The sequence below is a fragment of the Misgurnus anguillicaudatus genome, chromosome 20 (assembly GCF_027580225.2).
Source record: "Misgurnus anguillicaudatus chromosome 20, ASM2758022v2, whole genome shotgun sequence".
In the NCBI taxonomy this organism is placed as follows: Eukaryota; Metazoa; Chordata; class Actinopteri; order Cypriniformes; family Cobitidae; genus Misgurnus; species Misgurnus anguillicaudatus.
This window is the reverse complement of record NC_073356.2, coordinates 31,703,100-31,718,116: the sequence shown is the minus strand read 5'-3', so window position 1 is coordinate 31,718,116 and position 15,017 is coordinate 31,703,100. Positions and strand designations below refer to the sequence as shown.

The 15,017-nt window shown below is 36.5% G+C and overlaps 1 protein-coding gene across 3 annotated transcripts in view; it reads right to left on the bottom strand.

Moving 5' to 3' along the window:
* The window catches only part of oxr1b (oxidation resistance 1b), a 168,932-nt gene that overhangs the window by 12,448 nt on the left and 141,467 nt on the right, over window positions 1–15,017 (bottom strand). For all 3 annotated transcript variants that reach the window (XM_073858527.1, XM_073858529.1, XM_073858528.1), the window contains exons 5-10: window positions 13,119–13,226; window positions 11,082–11,198; window positions 7,939–8,091; window positions 4,058–4,242; window positions 2,525–3,192; window positions 1,587–1,756 (exon numbers count right to left, since the gene is read on the bottom strand). In XM_073858527.1, coding sequence (XP_073714628.1) covers window positions 1,587–1,756; window positions 2,525–3,192; window positions 4,058–4,242; window positions 7,939–8,091; window positions 11,082–11,198; window positions 13,119–13,226 — 1,401 coding nt within the window. The remainder of the gene's footprint in view (window positions 1–1,586; window positions 1,757–2,524; window positions 3,193–4,057; window positions 4,243–7,938; window positions 8,092–11,081; window positions 11,199–13,118; window positions 13,227–15,017) is intronic.

The window sequence follows — 15,017 nt, the reverse complement described above, 5'->3', positions numbered from 1 at the left end:
GTCCGTCTAAGTTTTGAGGATCGCTCTGCATCTGATCTCTATTAAAACAAAATCCTTTACAAAAATAAACTATGCTCACAATTTGGTGTTTTTGAAGAAACCCACCCATATCTGAGAGGTGATAAAAAGAAAACTAATGAAGGATGAAACCTTTTTTTTTTTTTGAAAGCAAAGCGTCTGTTCTTTCATTTAATATGTTGTATGTTTATATATTTAAAAAAGCATTTTCGTGGAGGCATTACACTTTTGTAAAAATCATGAAACATGCTGGCGGGGAAAGAGTTAAATGTAAGTTTAATTGCAATCCCAAAACACCTGATGTCAAAACAATTGCCATTAATAGGAAAAAAAAAGTTTTTTTTTGTAATTTACTATCACCAAGTGACTTGGCACGACCCACGTGATCCCACTGTGCGACACCGACCCACAGTTTGAAAACTCCTGGTGTAGACCAACGCTAACAAACCCATTTTAAGTTGATAGCTCGATTAGACAAAATGACTGTTAAAATTTATTCCATTTTAACTCCCCGCCATTGACGAGTTATCTTGTTCATTAAAAGAAAACATTTCCCTGCCAATGACGCTTTCCTGCCGAGTTTTTAGCATAATCTGTAATTCCGCTATTATCCACTAGATGGCGCAATGTATAAAAAACAGAAGCAAAAATTAATTTTTTAACATTTAAAACTCTGTGTAACTCTGTGTATGTTTTGATAACCATTCTGAATCTGATGTCTAACAAAAGTCCTTTCCAAAAATGCAGTTATTTCAGCTTTTTGCTCAAAATTTGGTATTTAAAAAAAAACACCCATATTTAAGAGATCATAAAAAGAGAACTACAGAGCCCCTAAAGTGACATTGGAGTAAAAAAATCTAAAGTTTTGTTTCATGTTCTCACGTAAAAACTTTCATGTGCTCACACAAAACCTTCATGTGCAGAATTAGTTTTTTAAGTTAAGTTTAGCATGCTCAAGTGAAACTATCGCGTGTGCACGTGAAACTATCGCGTGTGCACGTGAAACTATCACGTGCCCGTGCAATAGTTGCACGTGAGCACCCGAAACAAAACGCGGTAGTTTCACATGCGCACGCAAAAGTTTCACGTGAGCATGTGCTAGTTTCACTTGAGCACCCGATAGTATTTACGTGAGCATGCAATAGTTTCATGTGCGTGCAAAACTAAACTTTATTTAATTTTGCTCCATGTCCCCTTAGGGGCTCCGTAGAGAACAAATGAAGATAGGATGAAATGTTTTCCCCCGTTTTGTTTGTTTGTTTGAAAGCAGAGGGTCTGTTCTTTCATTTGACATATATGTATATTTATATATTTATAGAAGAACATTTTCCTGAAAATACATGAAAATCACAAAAATGCTGGCAGGCAACTTTTTTAAAAAAGGCTGGCGGGGAATGAGTTAATAATAACATTGGGATTAAAACAAAAGAAAAATTATTTTACTAGGCCTTCAGATTACATACAAATAAAAAATTCGAAATATGGGAATATTTAATTTCATATTAAAGTGTTAATAAGCTATTAAAGGGAATTGAAGTTTATAATACAGGGTATCCGAGCGGAGACAGTACTGATCTTTCAGATGGAACAGCGAACCAGTACTCGTGTTTCCTGTCTCGCTGGGCGTACTGCTGCATGGACGCACTGGCGTGGGACACAAAAGTCTTCCGCATGGCCCTGCCAACCCGCAGACACAGGAACTTATGCGACTTGGACTTCTGCTTGGACCCCGGCGCAACTGGGACGGGAAACAAACAGCACAGAGTCTGCACCTGTTTATTCGCCATTAAATCAGAGGGTAAAATTGAGACATAAATCTTGCTTGCTACTTTATTCATTTAGATTCCAGAAAACATCTAGGCATGCATCTGCTAAATAAGCTGGCATGTTGAGTGAGTTGAATAATAAATGAAACAAATTCAATCGGTAGCTCTACGGCCAGTCGAGGAATACTAACCGAACATCTTTGCTTATTTTTAGGGCGCAAAATTTCAGATTGCAGCGATCACAAATCAGGAACGTATGAAAGCCGACATTTCAATATACATTCTGTTCTGATCAAGGATTAGATATACTCTGTGTGTCAACATGAATCTGCATGTAACAGCTTTCACAAACCCGTTTTCCAATGAATCCCAGAAGATTTTTAATGAATTCCGGATTTGTTTTTATCCATTAGGACTTGATTGGATTGTGAAAGTAGTGCTGTATTACCATAAATTTAAGCTGTGTGTGCAGTGAATTGCAGAGGACTACTCTTTTTATACAAGGTTTTTTAACCAGGACGTGGAGGCTGTTACTGCATTATATCACCATTAACCAGGATTACATTTTAGAAATGGTGCATTACAGAAGTTCAAATAGCTGTTGATTAACATTACTTGAAATTATTTTTAATTTTGCTGACATAGGAAGATTACGAATCCACAATATGAATAGGAACATGCAAAACTGGGTCAATTTAGATTTTATCCTGACTTTAAAGAGCATAGACACATTAGGTTACCTTCATCTGTACTTTGTTTCTCATTTGCTCCAAGCTCATTAGATGGTGAGATCTCATTGGATGATCCTTGTTCCCCTTCTTTCTTTTCAACGGCCGCTTTCCAAGCACAATCTTTTGTGGTCGCCTCAATGGCTTTCGCCGAATCTTCGGCTGCTACGGTGTCTGAACAAAGAGATTCGGAGGTGGTGCGTGATTTGGCCTCGTTCACAGCCTGGTCCTCCGCTCCGCTTTCCAGAACGTTCCCTGAAAGCACCTCTTTGGATAAATCTGTCGTATTCAGACTCTGTTCAAAACCACTGTCACTCAACATAATCTCCTCCATTTCTGCATTTTGTGGCACTTCTTTAAGATCCTTTGTTTCAGTCAGTAAATGTTCTCCTATGGGTGTGGCAGGCTGGTTGATGGTTTGCACCGATTCAGTAGATGCTCCAGAGGACTTTATCTGCAGCAGGTCATCGGAGGATGTCGCGACAGCGTCGTCGCGAACGGGTGAAAGTTCAGACTCTGTGAAAACGTCTTCGGACAGTGAAGCTTCTGTGCTACGAGGAGCCGTACTGGCGCTGTCGTTTCCCGTCTCATGAAATCGGTGTGCCGCGCCGGTCGCGTTTAGCCGAGGTGCCCTCTTGAAGTGGCTTACCTCAGGTATGGATGGCTCCAGCTCCAGATCTCTGTGTTAACAAAGAAACAAATATGAATTGACTATGGGTGTTTTATGGCATTTATAAAGCATGCAGAAGCACAAACAAAACAAAACAGTTTACTACAATTACAGTTTACACAAATTGTTGGTATGTAATTGTTACAGTATTTGGTACCTTGAAGGGATGTTCATAAAAGACTGAGATGACACCTTCATGACATGACACATGTCGTGAACATTTAGGAGATTTTATGCATGTTTATGACAACTCTCATGTAGTGTAATTTGTTTAATTATGTATTTTTTTTAATGGAAAGATGACATTTGAGACGTCTTTGTTATGACAACTTGACATTAACCAATATATCATAACTTGTCGTGATAACTTGACATTGTCAAGACAACATAACTGACCACTTTGTACTCTGTCAAGTAGTTTCATAACAATGTTATCAATATTTTTCTTGACCTCAACTACAGTTGTACAAATATAATTTGTCATTAATCATTAAAATAATAATTTGTCATTACTCAAACTTATTTAATGACATTTAAATGACAGTTTAATGTAAACATTTAAAATTACATAATTGAACAATTGACCTTAAATGACAGTTGTCATAAAAGTGCATAAAAATTGAAATTATTGAAATTAAAAGTGCATTATTATGAAGATGTTATGTCAGTCTTATGAACACCCCTTCAAGTAAAGTGTAACCCAGTGTTTTTAAGTGGTTAGGTGGTTAAGTGGTTAGAGCTTGTTGTTAATTGTCAAGTCAAGATGCAGTCGTTCTTTAATAATTCACTATTATTCAAGTAATTATTACTATTAAATGAACTATTATTTAAGTAATTAGCATCACTAATGTCGATCATACAATTCATCAACTTACAGCGGCACAAGCTCTCTAACCCTGATGTCTGTGATCTCCCTGCACATGGCTGCAGACTGCACCTCCTCCAGAGGGCACATGATGCCGTACTCCTCACATCCTCGCTCCTGAACCAGCCGATCTGACTTATGAGGGTCAAACATGATGTTGTTTGGGGTGACAAGAAGCACACCACTGACTACACCCTAAAAGAAGAGAGGTGAAAAATAAACTTTAGTGAGGAGATGAAACATTATGGATGAGTAAACTGGACCAAAAACATCTCAGATCTAGACTTTTGAGTTTTGTCATAGTGCCTGAAACAAACAGAGGCTTTTCCACATATTTACAAAGAATTAATTTTGCACCATATAAGTACAGTATGTGTCATTTAGGAGTGGATAAATCTTAACTCTTTCCCCGCCAGTGTTTTTTTTTAAGTTGCCAGCCAGTGCCAACATTTTTTATGATTTTTACAAAAGTTTAATGCCTTCCAGAAAATGTCCTTCTTTAAATATATAAACATACAATATATCAAATGAAAGAACAGACGCTCTGCTTTAAAAAAAAACTTTCATCCTACCTTTACTAAAATCTTTGATTTTCCAGATTTTATAAGTTGGATAAGAGCACCACCAGTGGATAATAGAGGAAATATAAATTGACGGAAAAACAGAGAATTGTCAGGGAAGCATTTATTCTTGAAGGACAAGTTCGGTATTTTACACTTAAAGCCCTGTTTTCAGATTGTTTATGATGAAATAGAACGGTTTTGACTGAAATTTCGACATATGCGGCTGCCTCGAGAATTTTTGGGTGTTTGTGTTTCACCTCCCACCTCTACAATGGGTTTGTAGGTGCACTGGAACAGTCCTTCCTAAAATGCATTAAACTTTCGTTTAATTTTAACTTTCCTTTTTTGCAGCGATTTTTGTGTGAGCATACCAGTGAACACCCCTGACCACTCTGTGAGTTTCACGTCTTTGTAAACGAAAGTTTAATGCATTTTAGGAATGATTGTTCCAGTGCACCTATAGACCCATTGTAGAGGTGGGAGGTGAAACACAAACACCCGAAAATTCTCGGGGCAGCCGCATATTGAAATTTCAGTCAAAACCGTTCTATTTCACCATAAACAATCTGAAAACAGGGCTTTAAGTGTAAAATACCAAACTTGTCCTTTAATTGATGAGTTAACTCATTAATGGCGGGGAAAGAGTTAATGGTTGTACAAAAAAATTGTGTGTATATTAAAGGTTAAATCTCACAGGACACCACGTTTCAACCCAGTGCGAAGATTGAAAAATAGACAAACTGGTAAAAATATTGTCGCTTTTTGTGATGCAAATAATCACACCTGGTGTAAGTGCATCCATTTGGATCTATTGTTTTGATTCCAGTCCGCTGTCGAATCTCATATTCGCTTTGCTTTTCCATAGCCAGTGTAAAAAGGACTTCAAGTAAGGGATATGGTCAGGTAAGTGGAGGGTCTCGTATCACATGAAGGGGCTTTTTCTGCAATAACTTTAGCAGGGCACAACCTAACTATTTTTGACTTTGGCTCTATTATTCAAAATATATTTAAGTTAGATTAATCCTTTTTTTACACAATCAACACACACATATCTGCTACAAATGAACACTTAAAGTTTGTTTGTGGGACCTACTGTTATCGCACAATTACAATGAAAGTGACAGGAGTGCAAACTTTACAACTTACCCAATAGGTGGGGTTCATTGTAACAAACAGAGGGTTTGTTGTAACACCTGCTAGAAATTTTGGTTTAAACACAAATAATTCAATTTAATATACTAAAGGTGAATATTGTTTATATATCTGCCAATAATAGATAGATATCCACACATTCATCCACCCATTATCCTTCATCTAACCCTCTTTGTATTATGCATCAATGCATATAAATTAGGGCTGTCAAAATTAACGCGTTAATAACGCGTTAACGCAAATTCATTTTAACGCCACTAATTTTATTAACGGAGATTAACGCAACGCGCAATTTCTGTTTGACCCTTGGTCCAGCCCATATAGTTGAATGAACAGAGACACAGACAAATGTGACTCTCTCTAAATGAGTAAAAGGTTTTCATTGAAATAAGAACATTAAGCAAATTGTCTACCAAATCCAACGCTCTAAATGCTCGTTGGACATCTGATATGATCTTTATTTATACGTCTGAGAGGTGTAACGTTACCGTCCTCCTAATGCTTAATCTAATACAAAAATGCGTCTCAATTCATTTTGGTTTCGCTTTTATGCATGACTTAGAAAATAGACTGCAGGACTTGCTTGATGTTAAAATAGTCATTTAGAGAGATAAAGTTCGGTACCTGATTAATGTTAAAGAGTTATTAAGAGCGATAAGACTCAAAAGCGATCCCCTCACGCTGACTGACTGACATCTGAAGCGCGTGCATACAGACGCGCGAGTGCGCGACCCGGATATATAGACATCTACACAAAATTACAGTTTTACAAATATCTGTTTTGATAAGAATTCACGCAGGTAGGCTCTATAATCTGTTATGTTTTAAGTAAATGTTTGGTTAACTGTTGGGTAAAACTATCTGATGTGTAACATTATATTAGATCATTTAGATTTTAAGCAGTCTGTCTCAATGTCAATCAAACAAAAGGAAAAAAAGTTGAACATACATTGATGATGTTTTTGCTTTGTGTGTGCTAAATCTATTAGTTTTACCAGTGATTTTAAGGTATTGATGTGGTAATTTAATGTATGGATGTGGAAATGTTTGTGGTAATTTGACTCTTTCAACTTCAAACACGTGTAGTTCTGTCATATTTTGTTATATTTCAACAAATCATGCATTGTTCTATGTTTTAATAGAGAATGTCAAAATATGAACAACTATTTTTTTTTTAAATTTGCTAATTCCGACTCAATTTGCCAGCACATGTCACAAATGATGCAGCAGCAAACAAAAATGGAGAAAGAAAAATCTTCTGAAAGGAAAATTCATATACAAAACAATGGCTGGTGATTCTGTTAAAATGTAAACAGGCTGTTGTTAACATACATTTGCATAAAGCATCTATATATGTATATATGATTAGAATATTAAAAACCTGAAAAGTGTTAAATTAGGGTAAATTTAGAATGGATAAAAATGTGCGATTAATTTGCGATTAATCGCAGTTAACTCATGAAATCATGCGATTAATCTAGATTAATTTTTTTAATCTATTGACAGCCCTAATATAAATAGATTTTTTTTTAAAGGGCTGCTCAGTTATTTCCCCTGATATTGTATTAACAGAATGATGATGAACAGTGTTTACAGTAAAAAAAAAAACTATGAAGAAATTTACTTTTATGCCTCCAAAACACTCTTTATTCAATATCTTAATCAAAACACATCAAAACTTTTCACAAATTCACAGGAGATCTTCTGACAATAAGAGGAAAAGACCAAAAGAACCGACTGCTCGGCCTTGTATAAATATGTAAAGTAGCCGTGTTACAATTAACCCTGCGTGTGTTTGTGCCCTGCTCACCCCTACTTCTTACTTTTGTCCAGAAGAAATTCGGATCACATAACATTAAACAAACTTAAAAAAAAAAAAAAAATCACATAATCAATATTTGATGCCAAGAACCTGAAATTTTAAAATAAAATGTCACAGAGTTTTTAAGAAACGCTCATAGCGTCCAGGTAGCATATAAAAACAACTTGGTTTCAGTTCTAGTTTTCCCAGTCTGGCTGAAAGCAAACCGAGCCAACTCTTTCCCTATCATCAGATGGTCAGTAAATTGACTGTAGGAAGTCTAGACGTGTCATCTGTAGCTAAGACTAACCATACACAGACATTTATAATTGCACGAAATGAAGTGGAAGAATAAAGAGCACTAAACGAACTAACCTTGCCATCTGTGATGTATGTGCAGTTCATTTTAAGAAACTTTTCAGTAAGCGCCTCTTCCTCCTCTGATGTGGATGATACCACTCTGGCCTGTCGCGGGGGTCCGTGACCCTGGCCTGGGGTGCTTTGTCTCCGATGGGCATTATGTGCATCCTGGCGAGGCGAAAGAAAAACTTCTATGAACGATAGTCCTCGCCACATCAGAATGAATGTGTCCCTGCCCTGAGTTCATGGCACAGTCGCTCACCCACAACGTCAGCATAACAAGGTGGCTTGAAAATAACAGCCCATTAATGCAAAAGGTAAAAGCCCTGGAGGGACTCCTGCTGTAGAAAAGCTGAATGCCGGAAACCCAAGAGACCGAGGCAGGTTTCCTAGCATGATGCTGTGGAGGTTGAGTTACTGTCAGCATCTCTGTGTTTGTGAACTCATTATAGGACATAAATAAGGAAAGCTGCTCGATGAAGCTGCTGCTGACACACCAATACAGATTCAGTGATAAGGAAAAGTTATTTCTCTAAGCAACACAGATTCAGTGATTAGGAAGTTATTTCCAAATAGCAATACAGATTCAATGATATGGAAAAGTATTTCCAGCGCTATAGATTCAGTGCAGCTAGCAACGCAAAGGTCATGAGTTTGATCCCAGAAGGCACACATACTAATAAAAATGTTAATGTAAACAGCAGATTAAATGCACTGCAAGCTGACTTTTCTGTCAAATGCATCAATGTAAAATGTAATAATTAAAGTTATTTCCAATATAGCAATACAGATTTAGTGATTAGAAAATTTGTAAAAAAAATGCCTTAAAAAAGACAGTACTGGTGTGTATCTTGACACATATATACAGTAAATGGCACTGGTATATTTTAAGATCTGTCAGTGCAAGTTATTTTCAGTTGACACAGCTCAAACATGCGTTTTATTCTAGGACTAGCCTGTGAAACCTGTCTGTGAAACCGGGAGAAGGCTTTTCATAATTACAGAAATGTGTGCAAGCCTGGCACGGAGAGCAGGGCTGTTAAATCCAGGGCCATATGGAACCAGAAATACAGAAAAGAGAGACAAAGATGTGACACCAACCATTTGGCAACCAATGCCAGTGCAGAAAATAAATAGGCACTTAAAAGATACAAGGACTGCTGAAAGCTTAAAAGCAGCCATTGTGATCTCTCAAAAGGATCTTATTTGTCATCCAGTATCACCAACAGGGCATAGCTAGAGAATGCTATTTGTCTGCATAAAACAATTACTTGGATCTGTGTTTTACAGTGGAAAAACCTGAAGTGTACTAAAGGGAAATACATTAAGTACAAAACCCTGGCGCTCCTTTTTAAAGGGGACAGAGAATGAAAAACCATTTTGACCTTGTCTTTGTTGAATAATGGTAGTCTACCCACATTCACAAACATACAAAAAGTACTAGACATGCTAAACATCTCAGTCTCATAGAAATTCCTCTTTTAGAAATGTCAGCCAGAAAACTGCCCAAACTGAAAAACTGAAGCTTATGACATCACAGGCCCCTAGCTGCCCCTCCACTTTAAAATAATTGGCTAAATTTTTTGAGTGGCAGCAAAGTCAGTCAATCGGTAATGAGATTGCAAGTTAAGCCAGTAGGGGGAGCCAAATAGGTGCAAAACCACTTGTTTAAAATCCCCCACCCTAATAGAGCTATCTGAGAGAGGTTTTTAGGATTCTTCTAAGGCATTACAGACCCAAACAAAAAAAAATTTGTCTACATAGTTTATCGCTATTTGAAATATTGCCAAAGACGGTGTTACAGGGACGCAGGAAGTATGGCAAAGGAGACGCAGCGTCTCATTCCCTTCCTAGGGAACAACGGTTACATACGTAACCCAAGAGATTTTCATGTGTCAAACATTCACGTACAGAAGATATAAGCATTTAAAGCGAACAGTTTAGCACGTGTGCTTAAGAAGTCTAGAATTTTTATGATATTATCCTACACTACACAGGGAATAATATGGATTTTCTTTCCAGAAAGCTTCTTGCATAAAATTGATTCAAGCACTTTCAATGACCTGTATCTATGTATGTATATTTTCAAAAACTTCACAGGGTCTTGAATTTTTTCCCCCAGATTCACAAACTTTCAAGGACCTTTGGGAACCCTGTGTCTAAGTTTTAATAAACTTTGAAAAAATATTTTCATTCGGGGGCCGCCATTTTGTTTACATTACAATACATGACGTCAAGAGGCTGCAATCAAAACCCGTTTTATTAACGCTACAGCAAGGTAAACATGGTAAACAGGTCTATAATCAGTAGATTGTAAAATGATGTGAAACAGAGGATGAATTATAAATGCACCACAGAGACGCTAGGTGGTGGTATGTGGTCTTGACATCTGCACGGCATGCCATTAATATACAAAAACATCAACCCCTTTTTCATATATACCATAAATGATGAACAATACAGAAAACATAAAGATGATCTGAGAGATAAGAAGGTGGGAGTGGGGAGTTAAACATTCTCACATAAAAAACTATAGTAGATACCCTAGTATTTACTATAGTAAACTATAGTAATATTTTAAATATAATGGTGGCCTCCACAGCTTAAAATGCTTTTAGTGTTTTTACTTATTCATACAGTTGATGAACATGGAGCCCAAAAACAAGCTTTGGGCTGCACCTAATAACCATCCACCTACACAAATATATTAGCATTGATTTATTATAAATAAGATAAAGGAACCATTTGGTACCCTAGCCGAATGTAATTAAACAGGGTCTGTACAGGAGCTGCAGGTACAAATTAAAAACCTAACTGACGTAATTGGGAAATAATTGAATCCTTGTAAAATGCAAGCTATGCAAAGTGATCCTCCATGGCACTTCTATTTCACTTACAGGCTAAATTAAAATGTAAATTGCATTTGTGTAAAAATCATGATCCAAGCCGTTTCACTTAAGCTGATTAAGATGTGACCTAATAATGCTCAATGGACCCTCAAAAAACATAACTTATTACATTCAATACAGCTTTTTTCTTTGCCTAACCATGAATATACATCACAAAGCTAAAATGCCAGTACAAACTGCAAGAATGACACTTTCCTAACCAGCATTGTACAATGGGAGCTATGGATGAAGATGCAGGACGACACTTACTGTGGTGGCTTTCTCCAGATCGGCTTCAGAAGAGGTGGGGGAAAGGGGGCTGATGGGACTGAGGGATGGGGAACTGTCGGCACTGGAGACGTATTCTGGATCAGGAACATAGAGCACCTACGGTACAAAATGCACAGTGTGTATAAATCTGTACTTTATATGCATACAGAACATGCACAAAACTGAAATGATAAACATTAAGTACATAAAGTATTGGGGAAAAGTAAAGTCGTGGGAAGGCGATTTATACAATATTTACTTTCAATGCCATTTCACGTTAGAAAAGAATTACTTCACTTTCATAAAAAAAATCCCGATAATTTACTCACCCCCCCCCCATGTCATCAAAGATGTTTGTGTCTTTCCTTGTTCAGTGGAGAAGAAATTAAATTTTTTAAGGAAAACATTTCAGGGTTTTTCTTAATTTTATAGGCTTTATTGGACCTCAACAGTTCACAGTTTCAATGCAACAATCACAAACAGGGCATAAGGGTTTTATCTAGCAAAGCGATAGTCATTTTCGGCAAGAAAAAGAAAAAATATGCACTTTTAAACCACAACTTCTCGTCTTGCACAAGCCGTGTGATGCGCCAGCGCAACCTTACGTATTGCACAATCACGTCGAAAGGTCACGCGTTACATGTGTGAAAAGCTTGCGAACCATTTTAAACAATAAACTGGCACAAAGACATTAATTAGTATCATTCCACATACAACAACACTGGAACGGTCCACCTTCCTACACTAGTAAACACTGAAGCGTTAGTTTTTGGCAGTAAAAATAAAAAATATGCACTTTCAAACCACAACTTCTCGCCCTCCTCCGGTCCCGTGACGCGCCAGCGTGACCCCACGTAATACGTCATCACATCAAGAGGTCACGGATGACGTATGCGAAACTACGCCCCAGTGTTTACAAGTGTGGAGAAAGAGGACCGCTCCGACGTTGTTGAATGCCGAATGATACTAACTAATGTCTTTGTGTCAGTTCATTGCTCAAAACAGTCCGCAAATGTGCATTTCACACATGCAACACGTGACCCCTCAACATCACTACGCAACTACGCGAGGTCCCGCTGGCTCGCCACACAGCCGGAGGAAGAAGAGAAGTTTCGGTGCATATATTTTTTTTTCTTGCCAAAAATCGTTTCACTAGATAAGACCCTAATGCCTCATTTGAGATTGTTTAGAATCCTTTGAAACTCAATTTTAAACTGCATTAAAACTGTTAAGTGTTGGGGTCCATTAAAGTCCATTAAAATGAGAAAAATCCCGGAATGCCTTCATCAAAAAACATAACTTCCTCTCGACCGAACAAAAAAAGACACCAACATCCTGGATGACATAGTGGTGAGTAAATTATGTGGATTTTTCTATTAAGAAAATGGACTAATCTTTAAACCATCAAAAGAGGAGGTGAATGGTAAAAATGAAGAAAACATTGAACTTTTAATATTATCTATTGGACAAAATATTTTGGCAAGAAAGCTAAACCACAGCATAAGATATCTGGAATCTATTTGAATATCAAAAAAGTAAAGGAAAACAAAAAGCTCACAGGTAATACAGCTCACACTGACCATTAATATTTGTTGATCCTCTTTTGTGGAAATGTTTTCTAGACATTGTCTTCGGATATGTCATTATAAACTTTGCACGTGTGTAATTTTTTGCCATTCTCCCTTAAATTCTTCTCAAAACTAAGCTTCAGTTCAGTATAATTTAATCCAACATGCAAACAAAATTTTAATAATATATGTAAATAAAAAGCAAATGTGTCAATTGTTGGACATCACATTTGGCCACTACTTTAAAAAGATTCAAAGTCTGTCTTACGAACAATTATACATTTAGAACAATACAATTCATATTAAATTATGTAAAGCCTCATCATTACATTTTTTAAAAATGTTTTAATAAATTAACATTGCAAGTTGGGACAGATAAAATAGGCTGAGAGTGTGAACTAGAAAGAGTGAAACACATACGAATCTGATCTAAAACAGAGACTGTCTATGTGAAAAGGCCATACGACACCTTGCCAGTAACCACAGCACGAGAGAAGAGCTTATTGAGCTGTACGAGCTCATTAGGGGTGGTGTCGAACTTCAGCGCAATGCTGTTGAGGGTGTCCCGCGACTCCACCTAGAGGTGAAACAAACAAAACAAGCATTACATATTCTGGACTTTTCGCAGGTTCAAAAGCCAGAGCTCTAAATTATGACTTCTGCTTCCAGGTAACAAAGCAAACTGTGCTTTGGAAACTAAAATTAGCAAACCGAGCCCCATGTAAAAAACAATGCATCTATGTAGAACATTAAAGAATATAATGTTATGTCTGTCATAGTCATTTTGTAATGCATAATAATGTAAAAGCATTTGTAGATCCATATGTGTGCATAGTATTAGTGATCTATAGTAGGAAAAGCAAATCCTATGTTAGTCAATAGGTATAGGTACTCAACTGTGCGCTTATAAGTATTTATCAAATATCTACATTTGTGGTACAGGTTTAAAACAACATGAGGGTCAGAAAATCACGACAGAATAATCTCTAAAGATTTCATTGCAGTTTTGGCCTCAATAAATGCTATCTACACATAATATACATTAATTAAATATGTTCACTTCAGATCCGCTTAATTACGACCTCGTTTAGAAATAAAGATTTGTTAGCAGAATTCATTAAGAGTCTGATAAAAAAATGCTAATTTACAAGAAAACATGTCAGACACACCAGTTTTGCATCTGAGCTATTCATATGTTGGTTATACTTTACAAGTGAACACAATGATTTAAATTCACAGATTGTGGCTGTAGCCGGACCTTAGTCAATATCAAAGACAGATTATTATTTGCCTTGCAAACAGCATTTAAAAAGCATTACTCTCTGAATGGTAAACATACAAACTAAGCACAGGCTGAAATACTAAACTGCTGTGAGAAATATTAGTTTTTGAACAAAGTGAAAGCTAGTACCTTGAATGCCAAATTAAATACTTATTAAAAAGTATTATTACAAATCATGCCAGTGTGTCATAATATTGGACAGTAGTGGGGCAAAACAACATATTAAAAATATCTCGCTGCACTGTAAGCCAATTTGAAATGAAAAAATATTTTTCTATTTTTTAACATGTATTAAATCTGATTTTATACCACACATTCAGAGGAGTTTGTTTACTACAATAGCAAACGAGGAAATAAACTCCTAGTGGCTAGTTGCAAAGATATGCCGAAGTTTTGAAACAGGCCCAGGCGGCGGTCACCAGATCACCGGATCTTTGCGTCACCTGATCCAAAACATTGATTCTCATTGGGTATCACTTTCAGCTCAACAGCCTGAGATAAATAATTAAGACCTCTCTCACTGTCTTTCAATTCAATATCTTTTAGATAGACCCTTCATTGAGAGACAGTGTCTGGGTGATTCTCACGAAACCATTGAAACACCACGGCACTAATGATTTTAGCTTTAAAATGTGTAATATAGTAACATTAAAAAGCATCAGAATTAACACGATACTGTGTTCTACCTTTCACAATGTGTGATTTCAACATAAGAATTTATAATTGGAAATTTTATCTCATTTTCTGCTGAAATTCTCATTACCGCAATGTGTCCGGCTGTGTTTGAACATGCGTTATGTTGTAACTTAATCAAATTAACACAAAAATATTAAGAAAAATAAATAAATGGATGTTTTGCTAGACTACTTTAGATGACAGAAAAAATATTTACTGAATATTCATGTATAATAATAATGAAGAAAAATTAGGAAAATGATGTGTCCATGCCTCCGCAACACTTTTTGAGAACAGTTTAAGCACACATACAGAATTTTAATAAAGTTTGATTTTGAGTGACCAAGCACATGGACCAGTTACTTCAAGATGGCTACCAGGTAAGATCATTTTTTTACAGTTAATTTGAAA